Source organism: Pteronotus mesoamericanus, unplaced genomic scaffold, assembly GCF_021234165.1.
Source record: "Pteronotus mesoamericanus isolate MK-2021 breed Mesoamerican mustached bat unplaced genomic scaffold, CSHL_Meso_final contig_90, whole genome shotgun sequence".
Classification (NCBI taxonomy): domain Eukaryota; kingdom Metazoa; phylum Chordata; class Mammalia; order Chiroptera; family Mormoopidae; genus Pteronotus; species Pteronotus mesoamericanus.
The window spans coordinates 4,857,045-4,881,439 of NW_026555277.1; the positions used below are offsets into that span (position 1 = coordinate 4,857,045).

The following is a 24,395-nucleotide window of genomic DNA, read 5'->3' on the forward strand; positions in this document are numbered from 1 at the left end:
TTTTACTCTCTCCTTCTTGGGCTCATACACGCCCAAGAGTATACTGCATGGGATGCTCAGTCTTTGGAAGCCATGGGAAAGTGCTCACTGAAATTTTGTAATATATATTCTGAGGTCAAAATGGCACACCTGCAACAATATTAGAAGAAATGTGAATTTGTTTCATTGTTTTTATTGATAGTTTTGAGTTCAGCTTCTTCAGGCCAGGTGCAAACTTAGGAGTAGTGTATTTAGAAAACTACAGAAGAGGGGGGACTTTGGTGGGGTCAGGTATCGTTTATTTTTCCTCTGTTGTGTATTGAGCTAAATTTTCACTGGCCCTGCTGCATTTTGTTTTGGTCAAAAGACAACTGTACCCATTTGAGGTTCAGATCCTCAGGCTCTCGTCCTGACTCAACAGCTTGCCAGCCATTTGTCTTTGGACACTGGCTTTTTTTTCTAGAACTGAGTTTCATCAAATTATATCCACAATTCTTTTCAGCTTTAGTGTTCTGCAAGCTCTCTTGTCTATTATATTAGGATTTTTAGTGCGTCTGCAGTTTTAAAACATCACTCTCTGCTTTTGATCCATAAAGCTCTTTTAAAATTTCTAAACCAAAAAAAAAAAAAAAAAATCTCTAAGATGATTTTGAATGAAATAGAGGAAATCCAGTGGATTTGTTAATAGCCCAGGCTTGGGAAGAGTCCTGGTCAAAGACATAAAGGCATATTGATGTTAGAAGGTGTTCTATTATGTCATTCTTGGTATTATTTAGAGAAATGTTTCTGTGAAAATTTGAAGCGCTTGACGCTGAAGGGGGATCAGGTGTTCGCTCTTTCCAGAGTCCTGCAGCCAGTGGACGCTGCCGCTCTCCTGTGACTCAAATGACACCTGGAAAAACCAGCCATAAAGACAACATCTGGAGATGGATGGTGACAAAGGCTTGGACCCTCATTCTGAGCCTCCTGGTTTGCAAATGAAAACTTAAATTTTTCCAGGGGAAAAAAGTGACATGGCTACCCCTAATGAATGGCATTAAGGAAACTCTTACATGTTGTACTTACCTAAAGTTTCAGGAGACCGTAGAAGCTTGTTTTCTGCTTATTGTACCATGTAATTCTCATAATTCAGGCACATGCCAGACACAGAGCCCAGTCTACTTCTATGTTGTCAAAATAGTCCCTTTTTAGAAAAAGGATTTTATTTATTAATTTTCAGACAGAGAGGAAGGGAGGGAGAAAGAGAGGGAGAGAAACATCCATGTGTGGTTGCCTCTTGCGTGTCCCCCACTGGGGACCTGGCCCGCAACCCAGACATGTGCCCCGACTGGAAATCAAACTGGCGACCCTCTGGTTCACAGGCTGGTGCTCAACCCACTGAGCCACACCAGCCAGGACTAAAAATATTCCCTTAAAAAAAAAGATTTTATGTATTTATTTTTAGACAGAAGGGAAGGGAGGAAGAAAGAGAGGGAGAGAAACAGCAATATGTGGCTGCCTCTCATGTGCCCCCTACTTGGGACCCGGCCTACAACCCAGGCATGTCCCCTCTCTGGGAACTGAACCAGCGACCCTTTGATTCACAGGCCAGCACTCAATACACGGAGCCACACCAGCAAGGGCTCCCTTTGATTATTTGTTTTCTGATTGTTTATTTTCTCTGTCTCATTTTCCGGGAGGGGGTAATGTTGAATGTATTGGAACAGCAGATATTTGGTAGCCCATTGAAAAGTTAAATATTAATGTATTCATTGTGTTCAGTTAAAGGTTTGGTCCTCCTGGCAGTTACTTCATAATTATTAGTCTTATCAATAAATGGGCTAAGGGAGATTTTCTTTGTGCTATGATGATGGAGCATTGCATTTTTTTTTTTTTACTATAACATTTATAGAAAAAATTCAGTGTTCTCATGTTGTTTTTAGGGTGTCATCTTAGACTTATCCTTCAAAGACTGACACCAAATATACTCATATGCGGATAAATATCAGCAGTTTCCAGAAGAAATTACTTTATATTCTCTCCTATAAGCAAAATTCTGCCATTAAAATGTGAGGCAATGATGGATTTAGGTATCATTTGAAACCGATCAACATTATTCTAAACATTAATCTTCTAAATTTTCACAGTTCTATTGTAAGTCAACTGAATAATTACCTTTTACACATCATATTTTCTTCTTCTTCTTATGAAACTGTCATTGAGTAAGTCACTGCTTCATCTTCTTCATACAACAGCTGATTTGCTGTAGTAAATTCACTTGTTCATTCACAAGAATTTAGCGAGGGCCAACTATGTGCCAGGCTCTGTTCTGGAAGCTTCGGATACATCAGTGAATAGAAGGCAAAATTATTGTCCCGTGGGACATACATTATAGAATATGGAATAATGACAACAAAGTAATACATAAGCAACACAGCCATAAATACTGTGAAAAATAACGGAGTGGGTCAGAGGACTAGGAGTGTGGGGGTAGGTAGTGCATGTTACATAGGGTGGCCCGGCCAGGCCTTACCCGGAAATGGCTTGTGGACAGACTTGGTGGCGATGAGGGAGTGACCAGGCAGATACCTGGGGGGAGGGAGTGCTGAGCGGAGGACGCGGCTGGCGCGAGGACCCTGGAGTGGGCTGTGCCCGGAGGCTGGGGCAGGGTGTGGGGAGGAGAGCAGGTGCTGACGTCAGCGGTAGAGCCGGGCGCTCCTAGTGGGGCCTTGCAGGGTGGGGCCTTGCAGGGCACGGCCAGGACTCGGCCCTTCCTTGGAGAGAAGGTTCTGAGCAGGGAATGACCTCCCCTGACCTACAGTAAATCCGGCTGCCTAGATAGAACCACGATAAGGGGCAACGGATGAAGCAATTGTTATGGTCTTCCTAATGAGGCCTCCTACAACTCCACCGACTTGTCAAAATATAAGGGACATTAAATTAAGTTTGTAAGGAAATTCAGTTGCGTGGCATTCTGGTGCATGAGCCTAGTGCCTTCAAGCGGATTTGCCATCCAAGTATCAAAATGTAGGGGTCTGTTTAGGTCTGCCTTAACGAAAAGATGCAGCACTGAAATTAGAAATTCTACGTCTTTCAACTTTGAACTTTCTGATGTAAAAGTGTTTGAAAAGAGCCCGTCCTTCTGTGGTAGCCTGTGGAATGACAAAACAAAACAAAACCAGAAAAACAAAACCAAAAAAACCCCCCAAACAACCCCAAAACCCTCCTTCTGTGTAGCATTAGATTAAATTCCTGTCACTTAGCCTAGGATTTGAAACTTAACCAAAGGGAGGGAGCTCCCCAGGGCAGGGCGGAGGCAGCACTTCCCCACCGGGCGCCCCCTTCCAGGGCGATGCCCCTCTCCGCCCCTACCTGCTGCCAGTCGCCCTCAGAGCCAGACAGGTTCTCGCAGCCCTTGAAGTTCCGTGTAGCTATGTTACCTCCTGTGTTCTGGGGCCTTACTTTGCCACGGGGAAGAACTTTATGGTAACTACTCTTTCCCCTCTGATGAAGAAAATGTTTGCAAATACTGGGCTCTTTCTTGACCTGATCCCAACATGACCAAAGCTGTGTTTTCTTGGGCTGGGTGTGTTGGGGACGGGGTGGGGGGCTGGGCGGTACAGTCCCTGCTCCAGTGTCCCTGAGGGATGAACAACTCGGCCTCCAGCTGTCCAGAAAAAGTTCTGAAAAAAATTATAACTAAATCATGTCAACTCTTTGGGTAACCAGGAGCCCAGTTCTTCCCTTCCTGTATTGGAGTATTCTCTGTTTTCCTAGCAATCTTTATAGTTTATAAAATTATGATACTACATTATTATAGAAAATCTGAAAAAAATGTAAAGAGAAAAATAAAAACCACCTGAAATGATGCCGTGAGAGAACCATTGCAGTGTTGTTTATACTGTTACTTTTTTCTTCTAATGTTATGAAAAGTAGTCATAAACAATATCTCAAATTATTGTGGTTCAAAAAAGAGCATGTATAATCTCAATCACATGTATATAAAGAATTTACATATATCTTAAATTCTGAAAGTGTAAAGTTATTTTTTAAAAGTAAGAAGCATAAAAAAGGAGAACTGAAGAGGTACAAAATGATATGCAGCTAAAATGATATAAAAATAATCTTTTCTTCATATCAAAAACTGAAATGTGACCATGAATTTCACCAGGCATCCATTTCACATTTACTGGCATGATTGCCAAGTAGGGGTTTGGCAGTATCAATAATGAAATCATGTGGTTATTCACTCAGTTGGAACCTGTCTGGTTTCTTTTTAACTTGGCAGGCATGCCTGCTAGAGAGTCATGCAGTTTTTCTAATGTTTGTATTAAAAAAAGTCTGTCTTTATTTTTGTTTTTCTAGAAGTCAGAAGTTTCACAGTTTCTCTCTCTCTGTCTCTCCCTCTCCCTCTCTCTGGGAGGAAAACCTTTACTTTGTACCATACCGACTCTTAACTTTTGTGATTCTGTACTTGATCAATAAATGTGAGAATTGGAGGTTTCTGGTATACTCAGATGAGTGAAAGCACAGAAAGTGTCCAAATTTAACCTCAGAATCATTATTTGCAAAAGTCCTCTAAAAAATTCAGTAGTATACTCCTAAAGTATACTACTCTGGTGAAATGAATAAGACAGAAGGAAGGGGTGGGGAAAATCTCAACTCACTGAAACCTCAAAGCAACACAACTTTCAGGTCAGCCTGTAAGAAACCATAATGCATATTTCTAGAAGCATATGACGTTGGATATAGTTCCAAAGTACAAGAGGCACTAGCATATATTAGTTCATTTGGAATGATCTTGGATACACATCTAAAGCATTGGATGAATCATTTACCCAGCAGAATACATTGTGAGACTCAACTATTTTGTCCTGACATCAGAAGCATAGAACTGTAAAGGCTTTCAGCTACAATCTTCAGAAATATCGCTGGAAATTGTGCATAAGTACTTATTAAAGCGGCAAAGTCACTATTTCCTTCATCCAAGCCCATGGACAAGTTTTCATGGCTACTGGTCGAGGCTGGCCTTTCCTTTATTCTTTTTATTTCCTTTATTCCTTTTGTTTCCTTTATCCAAGGCCAGCTCCTTCTGAAGTCCTTTTCTCTATACGCTTTCTCACAGGTTCTTTTCACTTGACTTAAAATGCATATCTATGAGTTTCAAGCCTGTATCATTTCAGCTGTTAGTTTAAGGCGGTTTTCAGCTAAGTAGAGCTGGACCGCCCATTTCCTACCACGCTGTTGCAAAGTTAAGTCTTCTCTTAGGACTTAATATGCAAGATGGACATGCAAATGCAATATGCAGCTTTTAGCATTAATATCCTAACTTGAAAAACTCCTCTTCCTTTCATTTGATTCAGAAGATCCTAGTCTTTTTTTTTTTTTAATTCTCCCATGGTTTGGAATCAGTGACCTGGAAAACTGGAAAAAAGGGAATCGTGGCCTTGGTGCAGCGGGCATGCTCACTTGAGCACACATTGTGAGGTTAATTAGCCGTTACACCTCCTCGCTGGCTCAGAGGCCACTGGTGGGGCAGGTTTGGGGGGCATGCTCAGCCGCTGCCTGATGGCTGCTCTGTCATGCCCGAGCTACGGGTGGGATCTAAATTTAGGAGCATGAATCCCAGCATCAGTGGGGAGTTTCTCCGTGTCTAGCTCTACCTGGCTGTAATCACAACTTACTATTATTAAAGGACCATAGTTCATCCAATGGGAAAGAGAGACCGAGGAGGGCGGATCACAATTCAACGTTCTGTGAAGTGTGAAGGAAGCCATCCTTGCCCTCCACATGTGCGCTCTGCGTTCCACCTTTCAAAGGTCAGGAACGTTGTATTCATTCTCCTTTGGAGCCGATGCTTCTCTCTTCATAGTACCTCTGTCTTGTAGTTACCTCAGATTTCCCACGTTGTCTTTTAAAGTCAGGGATGCAATTTTTACCCTAGAGATAACTGGTGACCTGCCATCCTGGGACTTTGAAGAACAGTTGTCTTTGAGAACACACTGTGGCCGGACCGTTGCCTTCACCCTCATGCTAGTGGCCATGCTATTGGTCACTTAACCAATTAATTGGTTAAGACCAATTAATTGTTGCATGCAGTGAAAAACACTTGTGGAATTCTGAGGAGTAACATTTATTAATACTACAATTGCATTCTGGAATTGGGGCATTATAAATCTGACTAACTGGATCCAATTTTTCCTATTTCATTTTGGCTCCTTTTGACTCATTTTGGATATAAATTTAAAAATTAACTGACTGTATTTGACTTTGAATAAAGCTTTAACTTTCTGGAAGAGGAAGACCTATAAGTGAATTTATCACCGATGTAAGGAGAGACATTGGAGTTGGGGTGGATTGTTTTCACTGGGCATTGGTGATTTACAAGAAAAACAAATCTCACTTGACTGATAGTTTAGTCTCACGATGTATTCTGCTAGGTAAATGATTCATCCGATGTTTTAGATGTGTATCCAAGATCATTCCAAATGAACTAATATATGCTAGTGCCTCTTGTAGTTTGGAACTATATCCAACGTCATATGCTTCTAGAAATATGCATTATGGTTTCTTACAGGCTGACCTGAAAGTTGTGTTGCTTTGAGGTTTCAGTGAGTTGAGATTTTCCCCGCCCCTTCCTTTTGCCTTACTCATTTCACCAGAGTAGTATATTTAATTTAGTAGTATACTACTGATTTTTTTGCAGGACTTTTGCAAATAATGATTCTGAGGTTACATTTGGATACTTTCTGTGCCTTCACTCATCTGAGTATACCACAAACCTCCATTTCTCACATTTATTGATCAAGTAGATGTGTTTGCTCGCCTCAGGTAACATCATTGCAGTTTAAAGTTGCTTGGAACAAGTTTACACAGTCACAGAAAAAGGCTGTACTGTCAACTAGCACAGAAATTTTGATTGATGAAAATATTCAGATTTTAACACAATTACATAGATTGTAGCAATGGAAAAACCATCCTAGTGTGGTTCTAGTATGTTTTCATTTATTTACCTACAGGTGTACTTATTTATTGACTATAGCTTTATCCACATATTATTTGTTCAGGAGTATTTCTGAACTATAGGTTTACAGAAAGATGTTTCTTTTGAGAAATATGGATATTGGAATGGAATGAAAACTTTGGGAAAAATGCTCCTAATTGAAACCATTGATGAAACTTAAGAATATACTTAACAGTGAGGTTGAGCACGTCTCAGAGTAAATGCTGGAGAAGTACCCTTTAAAATGGTTTGCCTTTGCTCATTTGCGATTTGTGAGATCAGTTGTTAAAGTTGCTTGAGAGCTACGACATCTTTAATACAGTCCATGTATTGCCTAAGAATATAGCTTATAATTATGCTAATTATTTTTTAAAGGTAGGAATCATTGGGAATCAAAAAGTCAAAAGACCATTAATAATTTTACATTGCATTATATAAAAAAATACTTTAATATGTTATTATGTTGAAAAACTGTCAACTTATTGTCCTGGCAAATAATTCCTATTAAATTTTCTTACACTGTTTAAATAATAGTAACTGGGACTTTTTATATAAGCATTGCTGATTACATCGTTCATTATTGGAAAATACTGGGATCTCCTAATCTACACAGTATTATTTTTTTTTTCTGGGATATTTTGAAATGTTCTATTTTAGTGAATTCAAAATTTAAAAGAAATAGACAAACAACACAGGATGTAACCTTTCTCACCAAGTTGGACAGGTTTGCTTTAGGGAGTCAGTGGGGAAGGGTAACATGTTTAAAACTCTTCTTGATGAGAAGCACTGTGCGGTGGTGAGCCTGGGCCTGGATCCTTTATCCGATATTACCGACTCCTTTTGTGGTCTTAACAGTCATTTCCTGTCTCAGTGCCTCAGTGTTCTCATTTAAACATATGAGATTGGAGCAAATGATTCAGGAGAGTTCTCCAGCCTCACTGTATTCTAAGCTGCTGGTTGGAGGACAGTCTCTGCGTTGAGGAGGACCTTGAAATGTGACCTGACAAAGCGTTCAAGCCTGTTGCCGCTTTCATGCCTGCTCCCTTTCCTTTGGTTTATCTCCTAATCCTCCTGGGTTCCTTGGCTCAGAAAGTTTGCCACCACACTTGGGAATTATTCATGGCTTTTCTCTCCTCACACCCACAGCTCACCAATACCAAAAAGTGCATTATTATTATTATTTTTTTCCATAAGATGGCTCTAGTAGTGCTTAGTTGTCTTCATTCAAAACAGTTTTGTTCGGTTGCATTGTGACAGCTGTCATATCAGCATGCATTAAAAAAACACTTATTGCCCTGGCTGGTGTGGCTCAGTGGACTGAGTGCCGGCCTGTAAACCAAAGAGTCACCGGTTCAATTCCCAGTAAGGGCACCTGCCTGGGTTTCGGCCAAGTGCCCAGTAGGGGGTGTGTGAGAGGCAACCACACATTGATGTCTCTCTCCCTCTCTTTCTCCCTCCCTTCCCCCTCGCTAAAATAAATAAATAAAATATTTAAAAAATAAATAATTTTAAAAAAGTATCAAAATTGATGAATTTTTGGGTAGCCATTTCAATATTGAAGATGAAAAAATATGCATCATTTTTGGCGTCTTATATTTTGTTATTTCAAGAAAGGTAAAAATGCAACTGAAATGCCAAAAAAGATTTGTGCAGTGTATGGAGAAGGTGCTGTGACTGATCGAACATGTCAAAAGTGGTTTGCGAAGTTTCTTGGCACTGTTGATATTTTGGCCAAATAACTCTTTGCTGTGGGGCTGTCTCATGCATTGGAAGATGTTTCACAGCACCCCTGGCCTCTACCCACTAGAAGCCGATAGTGGGAAATAACTGACATACTCAAAATATCCAAATCAGTAAAGTTATTGGTGAAAATGAAAAATGAGTCTTATTTTACAGAAAAAAACATAACAGACTTTTTGGCCAACCCAATACTATGGAAATAGCTTAGAATCGCCCACTACTTTCAATTCCCACTGCTACCTGCTGGTGGAAGCCATTGTGGTCATCACTTCCACGTGCCACTCCCTTCTTAGGCTTCTTCATTCCCATCGCCTTTAGGCCCAGGTCCAAACTCCTCACTGTAGCTTACAAGACCATTCTTAAGTTTGCATCTGCGATCTCTCCCCACACTTCCCTTCCTCTTCAGTCAAGCAACCGTATGTGCTGTTCTCCGTTCTTTGAAGACACAATATCCTTTCTCTGCTAACTTTCTTTTTTTCTCAAATTTGTATTTTTATTGTATTTTTTTTCCCACTCCCATTTGTCCCTTTTATCCCTTTTGTACCCTCTTCCACCTCCGCCCACCTCACCTCGCTCCCCGGCAACGCTGCCGCCCCTGCAATCACCACACTTGTCCCTGTCTATGAATTCTTATATTTTGGTCCTGAAGTAAAAGGCAAAAAAGAGACAGGCTCATAGATGGAGAGCAGTCTCTCCTGACATTCTTTTTCTACAATTCCCTCGGCCTGATCATTCTTCCTTAGCCCTACACTCTCCTTTCTCTACCCATTTCTATTTGACTAATCCTCTTTAACTTTTAGATCTTCTGTTGAAAGTCACTTCCTTGATATATTCAGATAAGGTCACTTTACTTTCCCACTGCTGCTGTGCTGCTTTTGCTTGAACGCATCACAATTGGCTATAATTCTGTGTTTAATGTCTCCCTCTGTTTGGATGTGTACTCCCAAAGGGCAGGAACCTGTCTGTCCTGTTCTTGGTGGTGTCCTCATCATTTGGCACAGGGTCTGGTACATGGTAACAGTTAGTACAGAATGGTTGAATGACTACATGAAAGAAGTAAGGAATGACAGGAAGGAAGGTAAACCTGAATGCATTTTCAGTAAGAAAGCAAGCCCAGCATTACCTTCTTCCTCTTTCTTATCACACTTCTCCCTACTTCCCACCGCAGGGACTTTCCTACCAATGCAGAGCCTGTTTTATTTTACAGTCTCAAAGGAAATAGTGGCTCTTCCTCTCAATGGCATTATATCCGACAATTTTTTTTCTAAGTTCCTCATTGCTCTTACTTTGTCTAAGAAGAGATAAGGGCCCATGTTTGACCTAGTTCAACTGCACAGATGACTTGAGATTATTTTTTTTTTCTGCTAGCAGAACATTGTCAGTCCAAAAAACTTTGCTTAAGGCTCTTCTTCCCCATCTTATTGTTACTGCTGTGATATATTTAATAGTAGTGACCCAGACTGAATCGGTGCTAATGCCATTATTACATTTAGTTGAATATTTATTTCTTCTATCTTAATCGCTATCAAAGGGCTTTTGTCCCTTCTTGCTCATTTTAAAAATCAGCAAAAAAAAACTCTTGATGTTGGAGTGGGCAGGTAATTGTTCAAGAGATATCTTCTAGACTCTGTAGAAAACAGTATGGAAGTGCCTCAAAAAATTAAAAATAAGGTTACCATATGACCCAGCACCACTTCTTCTTGATATCTACCTGAATAATTTGAAAGCATTTATTTGCAAAGATATATGCACCCTTATGTTCGTTGCAGCATTATTCACAGTAAGTAGTCAAGACATGGAAACAATTGCAGTGCCCTATGGTCACGTGATTAGATAAAGAAGCTGTGCCATATATATATATACCCAGCCATAAGAAAAGATGAAATACTGCCATTTGTGACAACATGGATGGGTCTTGAAAGTATCATGCTAAGCAAAATGAGTCAAACAGAAAAAGTTAAGAATCCTATGATTTCACTCATATGTGGGATATAAAACTGAAAGCAACAAATGACCACACAAGGAAAGCAAACAAAAATTTATAGACACAGACAACAGTATGGTGGTTACCAGAAGGAAGGAGGGTCAGGGGTGGTAAAGGGGTCAAACATATGGTGACAGAAGAAGATTAGACTTCCGATGGTGGGCTCACAATGCAACATACAGACGATGTATCATAGGAATTATACACTTAAACCTATACAATCTTATTAACCAATGTCACTCCAATAAATTTAATTTAAATAAAAAGAAGTGGCTTCTAGTTGCAAAGATGGTTCAATACATTGACTCTAAAAGTGGGAAAATCCGGCCTAGTTGGTGCCTGAGCCCATGTCTTTGCTGCTCTCCTGGGAGGCAATGCTGCATAGCCAGGTACAGAGTGGGCTCCGGAATCAAAGCCCGTATCTGGAACCTTCCGGCTGTTGAACCGGAGCAAGGTCCTTCACTTTTCCTGGCTCTAGCTTTTTAGCAACCACTTACAGGTAATAATATTACCTACCTCCTCCCGATTTTAATGAAGACTAAATGAGGTACTGCACGTACCATGCTGAGCATGGTGTCTGCAACACTCTCAACGCAGGTCAACTGTTAAAAGTAGGGCTCTGGTGTTAGCATAAGTCTTGCCTGGTTATAAATATTTGTACAAATGGAAAAAAATTAAGAACAGTAGTAGTTTTACCTTTTCCAGAAAACAAAAGGTGGCTTAAGGTGCCAAGTGCCAAGAGCCTTGGGCTGGGAGCGGGGAGATCATTTTAAGTCAGCCGCTTGCTAACCGCACGACCGACCGAGGGTGGCGGCCACCAGCTTGCTGGGTCTGCGTGTCCTCACCTTAAGAGGAGGCAGTTTGCACCCAGTCAGCTCTGTTGTTCTTTTTAATACTAGTATTTCGTGAGTCCAGGAATGAGGGATTATTTCATTTTAAATACCTCATTGCAGTAGATACTAACTAAATATTTGCTAACTTGAACGGAATCTGCTGACTTTATCTCTGGAATGTAGAGGACTTGGTTTCATGATTTTGAATTGTAAACACAGAAAACAATGATGATGATGTTTGAGATTTTTAAAAAGGTCATAAAATTCAAAGCCAGAGATAAGATGTACATAAGGGTTGCCGTAAAAAAATGCTACAAACTAAGTGGCTTAAACAACAGAAACTTACACTTTCACAATTCTGGAGGCTGGAAGTCCAAAAGCAAGGTTTTGACTGAGCTGGTTCCTTCTGGGGACTCTGAGAGAGAATCTGTGCCATGCTTCTCTTCTGGCTCCTGGCGCTTTGCTGGACACCTTTGGCATTGCTGGGCTCTGCCTTCATCCCTGCAGGGTATTCTTGATATGTGCGTACCTGTATTCAAATGCCCTCTTTTTATTCTAATACCTGTCATGTTGGATTAGGGGCCCAGCCTACTCTCTAGTTGAACCTCATCTTAACATCTGGAATGACCAAGGTCACAGTATAGGATACTTGGGAGGGGCGAGGGATGGTTAGAACTTTAGCACATGAATTTTTAAATGATGTAGTTCAACCCACAACAGGCTGCTGATCCTGTCCTATCAATATAACTACCCATCTACCTGTGTTTCTATCCATCTGTCCTGCCAATAAACATGGTGGTGCATACAGGTGGACGGATAACAAAAAATTTTGTGAGGAATTTTCTCTACAGAACTCTCTTTAATGTTTTATATAAATGGCCACTAGCAAACTCTCATCAGTTAACTGTTTAATTTGTGGATTGTTCATAACTTCCGTTTTCATCTCCTTCCTTTTATTTTCTTACAGTCCCTATTTTTCTATTTTTTTCCTCTCTCCTCACACCATTCACCTGATTTTCCTTCACTGAGCATTTCACTTGTCGTAAGCAGATAGTGCTACCTGCCACCAGGTGGTGTGCCAGGATCAGGAAAAGAATTGAAGTACATTGGGCCATGGGGTTGCTTTTCAACATTTTATTTCAGGAAAAAGGTTGACGTAACAAGCCAGACCGGAGATTCTGAGATGATGTGTGTTTTACTTCTCCATATAACTTTTCTCCTTCTTTATTGTGGACACAGAAACCTGAGCTGGGAATCTTGAGGAAAAGAAACCTATAAAATTTGGTGACTAAGAGTTCCTAGGAGATTCTGATCTCAGCCTCAGGCTGAGATGTGGGAACAAGGTTCTCAAGCCAGAGGGTCACTTCCTCAAATAGAAACCACACAAAAAAGGGGAAATCTATAGAGTCCAACAAAGCGGGAGAATGGCAGTAGTGAACGAATGGCCTTTGGCTGTCTCCCAACTCAGCGGCCTCCGTGGAGACCTGCCGCCCCCGAGCAGCTTGTGGACCGCCACTGCTTGCTTCCTTTAGCTCCCACGGGATTGTGTTGTTGTTATTAACGATTGATTCCTAACATTAAAATAATCCCAGGATTTAACATAATCATCAGATTTCAGGCCTCTTTTGGGAGGAACCCCGCCCCCCGCGCCCCCCTCCCCCCGCCCCCTGGCAATACTGGCTGATTTTTCTTTTTTTGACAACCCCTTATTATGGATGAGTTGCGGCTGTCCCTTTAGTTGGAACTTGTGATCTACAGTGTGACTCTGTGTCTTCCACCCCCTGTTGTATTACTCTGAACCTTTTCCCTCACTTAAAATGTTGCCTGTCTCTGCCTCGCCTATGAAAGGTGTTTGATATGTGGCCCTGCTGTCCCATTTGTCAAACAGACCGCGAGCCCAGAGAGAGGAGCCGACGGCAGGTTTGGTGCCACAGCTGCCCCGTCATCCCCACTGAGCCACGCTGCGTCATGAGAGGGACCTGGTAGGGGAAGAGAGAGACAGGTCACCTCAGAGGAGTGACGCCGTTCCAGCAGAGGCAGCAGAGAAGGCAAACACCAAAAATAAACACAGTGACTGCCATCGCCCAATTCTAGATAAACTAGAACCATGCACGTTCATGAGTGAAAAAGCGGGGAGCCCTAGAATAAGCTCCTTACAGGGAATGCAGAGAGAAGTAATACATTCTTGGCCAGGAGGCCCCTGGTTAGCAGTCAAAAGAAAGAAAGGAACTTAACTGACTTCCCTCCAGGTTTGGGCTGTCTGTTGATTCATTCCCTGAGCATTGGAAAGGTGATGGATGAGACCAGGTGATTAAGGAGACAAGGTAGCAAGTCAGCTGGAAGCGGGATGGTTTATTACCCAAAGAATCAGCAGGGCACTTCCCTGAGTACCTATGAAACGGCTGGCAGAGGCTCTTTCCTTAGAACGTGGAACCAACTGGCGAACGGTGCTGGAAGAGGAATGGAGTGATTCACAAGGAAGATGCAAAGAGCTTTTTCTTATCCCAGTGAAGATAAATGGGAGTATAAATGGGTGGGAGAGTCTCCCGAATGATTTATTAGCAATAGCAAGCATTCATTGTGAGCTCGCTCTGTGCTGGGCATTGTGCTAAGAAGCTAACATGTGCATTACATCCTCTCACATTACTGAGGTCATTACTGTGGTCATCCCTGTTTTACAGATGAGGAGACCGAGGTCCAGAAAGATCAGGTAACTTTTCCAGGTCTGCTTAGCTCATACATGACAGAACCAGGATTCAAATGCACGCTCTCAACCTGCTAGCAAAGTCTTCCCACTTATCCACCAAAGTGGCTCGACCGCCCCCCACTCCCTGGCCAAGCAGGTGGCTTGGCCTGGCGGTAGATGCCTGGCATGCCCTGAGTCATGTTTGGGTGTCCTGCGTCCAGGCTGAAATAGGGATTGAGATACACCACTTTGGCTGGGTGGCATGTGAGAAATTTGAAATAACCAAATGTTTTAATTTCTGGCATGTAACAAGTTTGTTGCAGAGAGCCACTAAACTTGAGCCCTGCCAGATTGTCAGTGAACCTTCAGGCTACGAACGTATATAGATGACTTCTGGGAAACTGTAGCCTGGCAAATCTTATTTCTGCCCCGAACACACTGGTAAAGTCTGTCATAGGGTAGATCACTGAAGGCTCAAGCAAGTGACCTTTGCAGAGAAAGCAGCTTGGCTTGCAGAGGAGGGAACTGTACATCCTGGGACCCTCTGAGCAGGTGAATGATGAAGGGTAGGCACAGAGTCAACCAAAACCTCTATCAATTCCCTTTTCTTAAAAATTGTATTAGGAACATTAGAATTCAGATCAAATGTTGTATGCCTGGAAGTAAAATCAGGACATATATTAACGTATATGCGGACTTAGCTACTTAGTCTTAGACGGCCCTTCTTTTTATCTATCTATCTATCTATTTATTTATTTATTGAGAGTGGGGAAGGGAGAAAGAGAGGGAGAGAAACATCAATGTGTGGTTGCTTCCTGCACACCCCCTACTGGGGGCCTGGCCTGCAACCCAGGCCTGTGCCCTGACTGGGGCTCAGACTGGCGACCCTTTGGTTCGCAGGCCGGCGCTCAGTCCACTGAGCCACACCAGCCGGGGCCCTTCCGTTTATTCTAATAAGGAAAAATACTTTTTAAAATTTATTATGAAACTAGTGGATGTTCATTGTAGAAAAACTAGAAAATAGAAAAAAGCAAAATAAGGGCAGTATTTAAAAGCCCATTTTAGTCCAAAGATACTCACTGTGACACTTTATACTGATTTGCAGATATATTTACACTACTCTTCTTTTTTTTAAATTGAATTTATTGGGTACACAGCCATTCTTGAAACTCAGCTTTCTGTTTACACTGCAGTGGTTTCCACACCCAAAGACCCACTGCAAATAGTTGCTTCACACACCTGGAAAATATATATATATAGCTATATATATATATAAAATCTTCCTGACACTCAGCATTCCCTGACTCTAACTACTAGCATTAAATTTTTTTTAAGCTGTTTTTTGTTAACATTTCCTTATTGGCCAGCTTTGTGTTAGGGCATTTTTTTCTTGCATTTTTACCTCATTGCGGGTGACCTTTACTAGGCTCGTTGTCTTTGTCATCGTTTCCTCCTTCCCTTCTTCCTCTTCCTCCTTGTAGCCACAACCAAATCACAAGAAGCACATTTTACACCATCACCCTGTAGAAATATGTGCAATTGAAGCAAAACCTTGAAATGCACACCCTTAATTTATGTGTTTTTTCTGAAATTAGAGATCGTTTTGAAATTAGAGACACATGATTACCAGGGCTTCCCCATCTGAACACAGCAACCATGCCCATGTTTGAAACTCCTTACGTGCCAGCTTTGCGTTTGCGCCTGCCTACACGGTCGGTGGCCAGGGGACAGGCTGGGAACCAGTTAGTCCGGCTACCCCGCACTCCAGGATCTTCTGAGTGCTGTGCCATCTCCTTTACGTGAAGGTGTATTTGTTGAAAGCACTTTGACATTCACTAAGTGTTTGGCTTACAGACAGAATGTTGGCTGACTTTTACTGAACTTGCTAATATTCTTTTCATTAAGCATTTTTTTTCCTCATTAAAGGATCACACATATGAATTTGGGAAATCCAATTATATAAGTACAGAGAAGAAAATAACAATTATAATTCAACTATTCTGAGATAAACATGATTAACAACTCAATGTATTTCCTTCATATAATTTCCACGCAAGTATCATTTTATATTGTTGCTATGATATTCCACATACTGTTTTATATTGTTCTTTTTAACTTCAGTTATATCATAGGCATTTTTATTTATTGAAATCATTTAACAAATGCCATTTAAAATTTTTTCTGTTACTGGCAACTTCAGTAGTTTCCAGTTTTATTTGATTATTTGTGTGTTATACTAGAAAGAGCTGCAGTCAACATCTAATGCCTGAATATGTATCTGCATTAAATAAGGTCTACGAGTATGGGCACATTTGGACCCTTGACACTGACCGCTGAGTCATGTTTTAGGATCATTGGAATTCTAGAGAAGGCCATTATTTTTTAAAGATGAGAGAGACTTAGTTATTCAGCACCCACTTTTGAGAAGCCTCAGAAGGGAGAGGCAGAGGTAGACAGCATCAAATGATGAATCTGCGTTCCTGAAGGGTTCGGTTAGAGTTGAAGGCCAGGGCAGGAGACGATGTATGTGTTCCCTGCCACAGGAGAAAATCAGTCAGCTGAGGGTGGGTGTGACCAGGCGTGCGCTTCTGGGTGTGCAGGTGTGGGAGGAGCCGAGGAAATCCCACAGAATGGTTTTATCTTCTTGGCTTTTCTCAGAGTCTGGGAGTGAGGATGGAGATAAGGAATAAGAGAAGCACGGAGGTGACCTGGAATAACCTGTGTAGGAAATAAAGTGGGATTTGCGTAGTGACCCTTTACATGAGGAGGTACCTGGACAGTTTTCAAGTCACACTGGTGATTTGGCTGAGCTGGTCCATCATACATTTATGTATTGTACCAATCTGCAAAGTGCCTGATGCCTCAGTATTGAAGCAAAGGTGAGAGTGGAGGGGCTTATCTGAGTTGGGAATTTGCAGAGTGGCCGTAGAAGTTGGAAAAGGGGCAAAGGACCCTAGCAATAGAGTTGTTTAAGTACTATATCATGAGATTGGGCCACCAGAGGAAGGGGCTGTCATGTTGATGGAAGTGGAGGAAAGGAACATATTCTTCATATTTATATTTGCAGCTCAGATCCTGAAATACAAGCTAGTTCTGAAAAGGTAGTGTTCATGGTGAGACAGCGCTGGGGACAGGAAAGGGTCCCGGATACCCCTCTTCTTGGGAGCTAGCTGGTTGTGGCTCCACTGCTTGGGTTCAGGTCAGGTGCAGGAAGATTTGCAAACATTAAGAGCTAAAGCTGCTATTGGAAGCCTTCACTGTTTATCTTCAACGAGAAGGAAGATGCTAGTTGGTGCACCACTACAAAGAACAGTGTGGAGTGTCCTAAAAAGTTAAAAATAATCTGCCTTATGACCCAGTGACTTTACTCTAGGGATTTTATCTGAAGAAGCTCAAAAAACTAATTTGAAAAGATATAGGCACCCCTATATGTTCATTGCAACATTATCTACAATAGTCAAGCTATGGAAGCAGCCCAAGTGCCCATCAATAGATGAACAGATTTAAGAAGTGGTGGTAGAGATATACAATGGAATATTACTCAGCCATAAAAAAGAATGAAATCTTATCATTTGCAACAGCATAGATAGACTAGAGGGTATTATGCTCAGTCAACTAAGTCAGTCAGAGAAAGACAAATATCATAGGATTTCACTTCTACGTGGAATCTAAAGAACAAAAGAAATGAATAAGCAAAAATTGCAACAGACTATTAAATACAGAGAGCAAACTGGCAGTTGTTAGAAGAGAGGGATTTGGAGGACTGAGTGAAAGAGATAAAGGAATTAAGAAGTACTAATTGATAGTTATAGAATAGGCATGGGGTATAAAGCCCAGCAGAGGGAATAATATAATAACTATGTATAGCACCAGGTGGGTACTGGAAATATTCAGGGAACAGTATGGAAAGTTTATGATTATCTAACCACTAAGGTGTATATCTGAAACACTACAAAATAAAATTGAAAGAAAAAATAAAAAAATAGAAGGAATCTGCTAATACTGCTTCCGAGCAGCGGCCCAAATATTAATAGACTGGAACCGGTCTGTTTTGTGTTTCCTTCAAAGGCCTAATAGCACCCCCATAGATATGCGTCAGAAACATATGATGAAGAAAACAGCCAGTTTCTGTGCTGGTTCAAAGTGAGAGTTTTGGACTTGTCCAGTTGGCTCAAGTACTGTTTTGGAGGATGCTCTGAGGACAAGGAATGCTCGGGTTAACCTTGCATGTTTGGACTTGAGAGATTCTCTAAGGCAGAACCAGACCCCTCAAAGCCGCTGCTGATATGCACGGTTCCTTTTGGGACAGGGATGGGAGACATTGGCGAAGCTGGGTGACCACTTGAAGCTGAAGCATTTTGGCCAAATGGAAGCAAGTCAAACCTGCTCAACGAACTTCATTGGATTTTCTGGTTATTTCTGGAGTTGGCATTTCTGGATGTTACCGGTCTCCCCATTACCCCTTTCTTCTCAGCAGCATTATTGAAAGAAATGTTTGGTGGTTGTTTTCTGAAGTCAGATGAAATTTGTTGATGACGTCAACTTGAATTTAAGTCGGCTTGTTGTGATTATTGTCAGGCAGCTATACTCACCGCTATACCACCAACGCCGCAGGGCTTCTTGTAATTATTGAAGAAAAACCACTCCATTGCCTCTTTTTCCTGCTCCCAAGCGAATGCTAATCAAATAAGGATATTTGATTAACTTCTTGAAACATTTTCAAATGTGCCTTGAAGGACCAAATTGATAAATTAGATAAAATCAATTGCTGGAGGTGACAACTTGTGAATCACTGTAATTCATTCTGCCAGTCGCTCGAGCAACGCTGTTAAGTCGAGAAGGAAGTAACAGACACCTGACAGCAGAGGGGAACTTGAGGACCCAACTCCTCCAACACTGCCTTATGCAATGCAGTTACGGGATAAACCGGAACCTGGTGGTTGCTTCTTTATAATTTGGAATGCATTTTTATGTTTTGTATGGGCTTTATGGGTACATGTATTACGTCCCTGATTATCTCTTCTCTTTGAATTTATTGTTAGATTGAAAAAATTGCTCTTTGTTTATTGTTCTCCATTGTTGATCCCTAATTAAAAAGGCAGGCACCTGATCTTTGGGTGAAGGTTGCAACAGAGGGGAACATGCACAATTAAACTCGGAGGCAGTTACAGCCTCTTGCTGGGATGGTGGCATTGATCTGAGGGTCCCAAATTAAAAGTCATGTAGAGCCTATGAAGAAATCTGGAAGAATTTTAACTCTGATTACTTTGACATCTGAAAATCAAAGCAATAAGGATAAGATGTGAAACCTGGGTTATTTCTTCTGGAAGGAAAAGATATAGGCTACATTAAAGGCTGCCTTCAAATAGGCAAAGTTGGTTGTTATTCCAAGGAGAGCGATACGTCTTTTTATGTACTCTGTGGATAAAATTAGGGAAAATTGGTTTAAATTGTAACAGAAGAGATTTGGATTAAATGGGGAGAAGAAACTGTTCTGCTAGGAAATGCAAAGTGAAAATTAAGAAAATGTGTGGATTTCACTTCGACATTAGATTGAATAGTCTTATCCATTTGGTGATCATCCAAAAAATGTCCTTGTTCTCAAGATCCTGAGATTTTATTATTCTATCACCATTCAATTTTGTACTTTTAGAATACCACTTTTATAATTATATCTTCTTGGAAGCAAAAATACCTTTCTTAATATGATTCTTAGGAAACAATGACTGTGTTCCATTATTGAATCATCTGTACCTGCTCCAAGAGTAAAATGGGTGTTTAAGAAAATGCTGTGTTCTAAGCAAATATTTAAAATTCCAGACTGAAGGTGATTTTTTTCTTAAAGCTGCTAGGTTTGTACGGGTTTTTAATTTGCTCTCTCTTCATTTGCCATGTCTTGGCCTTTAAGTCCTTGTTATAACTGATGTTTCCTCACTAAGGCAGAAGAGGGTTTATCAAGAAGACCTCAAATTCTATAGTTTGGGGGTAGAGGGAGCTCTGAGGAAGGCCTGGTTTCTTTTGGCCCTCAGATATTGCTACCTATCGAGTTTGTATGGCATGTCATGATGCTTAGAGCTAAGCCGTTTCAATAAAAAGAGTTGAATATTATATTGGTAAAAAGTTTGAAAAATTATTTTGGTTCCCAGTATATATTGTTCCCTCCATGACACCATCAACCTCAGCAATGAGTTTTACTGTTTAAAAAAACAAAAACAAAAACTCAAAATAAATTTTGACTCTAAATGTGGTCACATAGTGTGGATTGAGAAACCTTCACCTCTCATAGCATAAAGGTCAGACCGTGTAACAATTTCTGAGAAGCAGATCTATCATACCTCCCAGGTACAAAAGTAAATTTCTACATGTTACAGTAATCTCCCACTCATTTAAAGCTTTTAAAATCTGTTGGAATATGAATATTCATTTTTAACACACATTTTGAAGCTTAATTGAAAATAAGATCAGGTTGCTCCCTAACATAGCCAACTCACTCTATAAGTTGTTAAGAATCTGTTGTGGTTGTGATGCCAAAGACAATTGTAACTTGAGATGTTTGTTTCTGAAGCTCTCAGACAAATAACTTATAAAGTGAAGAGTTTACATTTAAGACTTAGTTGGATCTTTAACAAAGGTGCCAAGAACACACAGTGTGTCAAGGACAGTTTCTTCTGTCAGCAGTGTTGCAAAAACTGGGTATCCACATGCAGAAGAATGAAATTGGACACTTACCTCACTCTGTATACAAAAATCAACTCACAATGGATTGAATGCTTAAATGTAAGACCTGAAACTGTAAAACTATTAGAAGAAAACATAAGGAAAAAGCTTCTTGACATTAGTGTGGGCAATAATATTTTGGGCATCACTGCAAAAGCACAGGCAACCAAAGCAAAAATATACAAATGGGATTGCACCGAACTAAAAAGCTTCTCACAGGAAAGAAAGCAATCAACAAAGTAATGAGACAACCTGTGGAATGGAAGGCAAATATTTACAAACCATACATCTGTTAAGAGGTTAATATCCAAAATACAAAAGGAGCATAAACAACTCAATAGCAAGAAAACAGATAACCTGATTTAAAAACGGGCAAAGGACTTGAATAGACATTCCTCCAGAGAAGTCATGCAAGTGGCCGACATATATATGGAAAGATGCTCAATCAACATCAGTAATCATTAGGGACTTGAAAATCAAAAGCATCATGGGATATCACCTCACACCTGTTAGAAGGGCTGTTATGGAAAAGATGCAAGGTGTCGGTGAGGATGCGGAGAAATGGGAACCCGCGTACACTGTTGGCGGAAATGTCAATGGGTACAGCCACTGCAAAAAACAATGTGGAGGTTCCTCAAAGAATTAAAACTAGGACTACCATGTGATCCAGCAATCCTACTTCTGACTATCTCCAAAGGAAAGGAAATCAGTATCTTGAAGAGATATCTGCACTCCCAAGTTCATGGCAGCATTATTCACAATATTCAAGAAATGGAATCAACCTGTGTCCATCAAAAAATGAATGGAAAAAGAAAATGTAATACACACATATGGTAGAATATTATTCATTAATAAAAAATAAGGAAGTCCTGTCATGTGCCCTAGCAGGGATGAACCTGGAAGGCATCGTGCTAAATGAAATAAGCCAGGCACAGAAAGACAGCTACTGCGTGGTCTCACTTATATGGAGAATCTAAAAATGTCAGACTCCTGCAAACAGTAGAATGGTGGTTAGCAGGAGCAGGGAGGTGGGGAAGAGGGGAGACGTGGCTCAAAGGGTACAAAGTGCAGTTATGAGCAAGTCTAGAGATCAAAGGTACAGCATGACAACTATAGTTAATTATACTGTATTGAATACTGGAAAGTTATTAAGGAAGTATAGTTCAGTGCTTTCATCACACACAAAAAATGATAAATATGTGAGTTGATGCTGATTACCTTGATTGTAGTAATCACTTCACTATGCACATATATCGCTATATGTTGTACACCTTAAATAGGTACAATTTTTATTTAAAAAGACAGAATATGGCCCCCTTCTTGCTTTCTCACTTCCCCCCCTGCTTCATCCTCATTCTTTCCCTTTTCTCCTTTATTTCTCTATTATCATGTTTCTATAGTTGTTATATGGAACTGGGATAAAATTTTTAAAGTAAACTCTTGTACTGTTCTTAATAGATACATATATATTTTTTGGTGTAAAGGAAGAATTTAATGTGTTCTTGAAAGAGTTATATACTTGCTTGACATATTTTTCTCCTTGTGCTGCATCTGTGACTCATATCAGGAATTAAAGAACTTATCTTTCCTCTATAATATAAATAAGCTTTGTTTGTGGCACACACATTGCTTTGTTTCTCTGATGGGTTAAAGATTTCAGAGATGAGATAGTTTTCAGGCTGGTAAGTCTTTTTTCCATCTGTTCAGAACTATAATCCTTTGTACACCCTGCCACTGAATGTTAGTGTCTACATAGAGTGATTTGGTTGACCAAGGTCTGTTTTTTTTTTTTTCTGTCCCTCATTTGTTATAGATACATTTCATATTGCTCTTCAGCCGACAAGGGAAATTACGGCTGCAGAAATGGTACACAACTCTCCCTGACAAGGAAAGGAAAAAGATCACCCGGGAAATTGTCCAGATTGTTCTCTCTCGAGGTCAGAGGACAAGCAGTTTTATTGACTGGAAGGAGCTAAAACTTGTTTATAAAAGGTGTGAGTAACTTTATGAGAACTACATTTCTCCTTACTGCTTTTGTTTGTTTAATCCTGAACATTTTTGATTGCAACACCAATTTCATCATTTAATGAACTCTTTGGACACTGCAGCCCAAATATCTGTACCAATAGACTAATAGGAAAGAACTCTCCTTTTCTAAAAGGCCTTTCATGGGCCAGGATGGATTCTGGGCAGCTTGTCTGCCCAAGGGTACCGCAGGCCTGCATCCGAGAAATGTCTCAGTGGTGCCGGCTCCATTCCCAGCCCTGTTCTAGTGTTAAGTAAACAAATTATTTTCAGTTGGTAATAAATATGATAGAGAAAATGATGATGACTGTGGTACAGAGATGGGCAGCTCTTTTTATTGTTATTATCCCACATATTTGCAGGTGAAGAAACCGAAGCCACAGGGAGTTTAAATAATTAGTCTCCAATCAATTATAGTAATTGAGCGGTAATTGGTAGAGTCAGAATTCAAATTCAGATCTTTCTGGCTTTAAAGCCTATATATTCTCTCTTTACTGTACCCGCTTGCATGGGAAGACCATAGTGGAAGGAAACCTCAATTTATAGACGAGGAAACTGAGTCCTCAAGAGATAAAGTAATTTTGCCAATAAAGACCTGGATAACGGATCCCTAGCCCAGGGCCAGAGCACAGCCGGCCTGACCCTGCATCCAGCACCCTATTGCAACTTCCAGGGGGAGAACACACATTACAACGGCTCTTGCAAGGGGTGTTTCTAAGACCTGAAGGGGAAAGACAGAAGTAACTTCTGCAGACTATATTTAATGGATTAAATTACTAGGAAGTGCCCAGGCAAAACCCTTCGGCTGGATCCAAGGTCAAAATTTTTAGCGTGCCGACAAGACGCTTGTCTATATTCTCCACCTGCCGGTTTTCTAAAACTTGGGGTTCAATTGTATTTTAAATCATTGTATAAAGAATAGGTTTCAGCAGTTCTCTCAACAGATATTACAGGTGCTGGGTCTAGAACTGTGAACAAAGCAGACTCAGTACCTGCCTGTGGGGAGCCAGCGATCTGGTGCGGGCAGGACAGGCCGTGGAATGGACAATGAAGAGACCCGCTGCTCTCGGGACGGGGAGGCACAGGGATGCATAGCAGGGGCGTCCAGGCCAGTCAGAGAGGACAGACGTTTCTTGGAGGAAATGACATCCAAACTCAGAGCTAGAGGAGGAGTGAAAGCCACGCGAATGGGGTAGGGAAGAGTATCTTAGGTGAAAGAAACATAGAAGGAGCACACGGGACTTGACTGTCCTCAGGTGGGGACATACAGAGTGGCCGTGGGAGAGTGTGAGGGAGAAGGTGGCAGGTGGGGCCTGGGGACCCTCGGCCAGGTGTTTGGAATTTACAAAGGACAGTTCTCAAGCCAGGAAGGGGCATGAACAGACCCCCCGGTTAACGTACACCAAAGTACTCTCTCCCCCTGAAAATAGCTCCTCAAGGTACTGTTTT

At 41.0% G+C, this 24,395-nt stretch overlaps 1 protein-coding gene across 1 annotated transcript in view; it reads left to right on the top strand.

Moving 5' to 3' along the window:
* The window catches only part of AP1S3 (adaptor related protein complex 1 subunit sigma 3), a 53,444-nt gene that overhangs the window by 15,129 nt on the left and 13,920 nt on the right, over positions 1–24,395 (top strand). Inside the window, exon 2 of the mRNA XM_054586130.1 lies at positions 22,735–22,913. Within this exon, the coding sequence (XP_054442105.1) occupies positions 22,735–22,913 (179 nt within the window). The remainder of the gene's footprint in view (positions 1–22,734; positions 22,914–24,395) is intronic.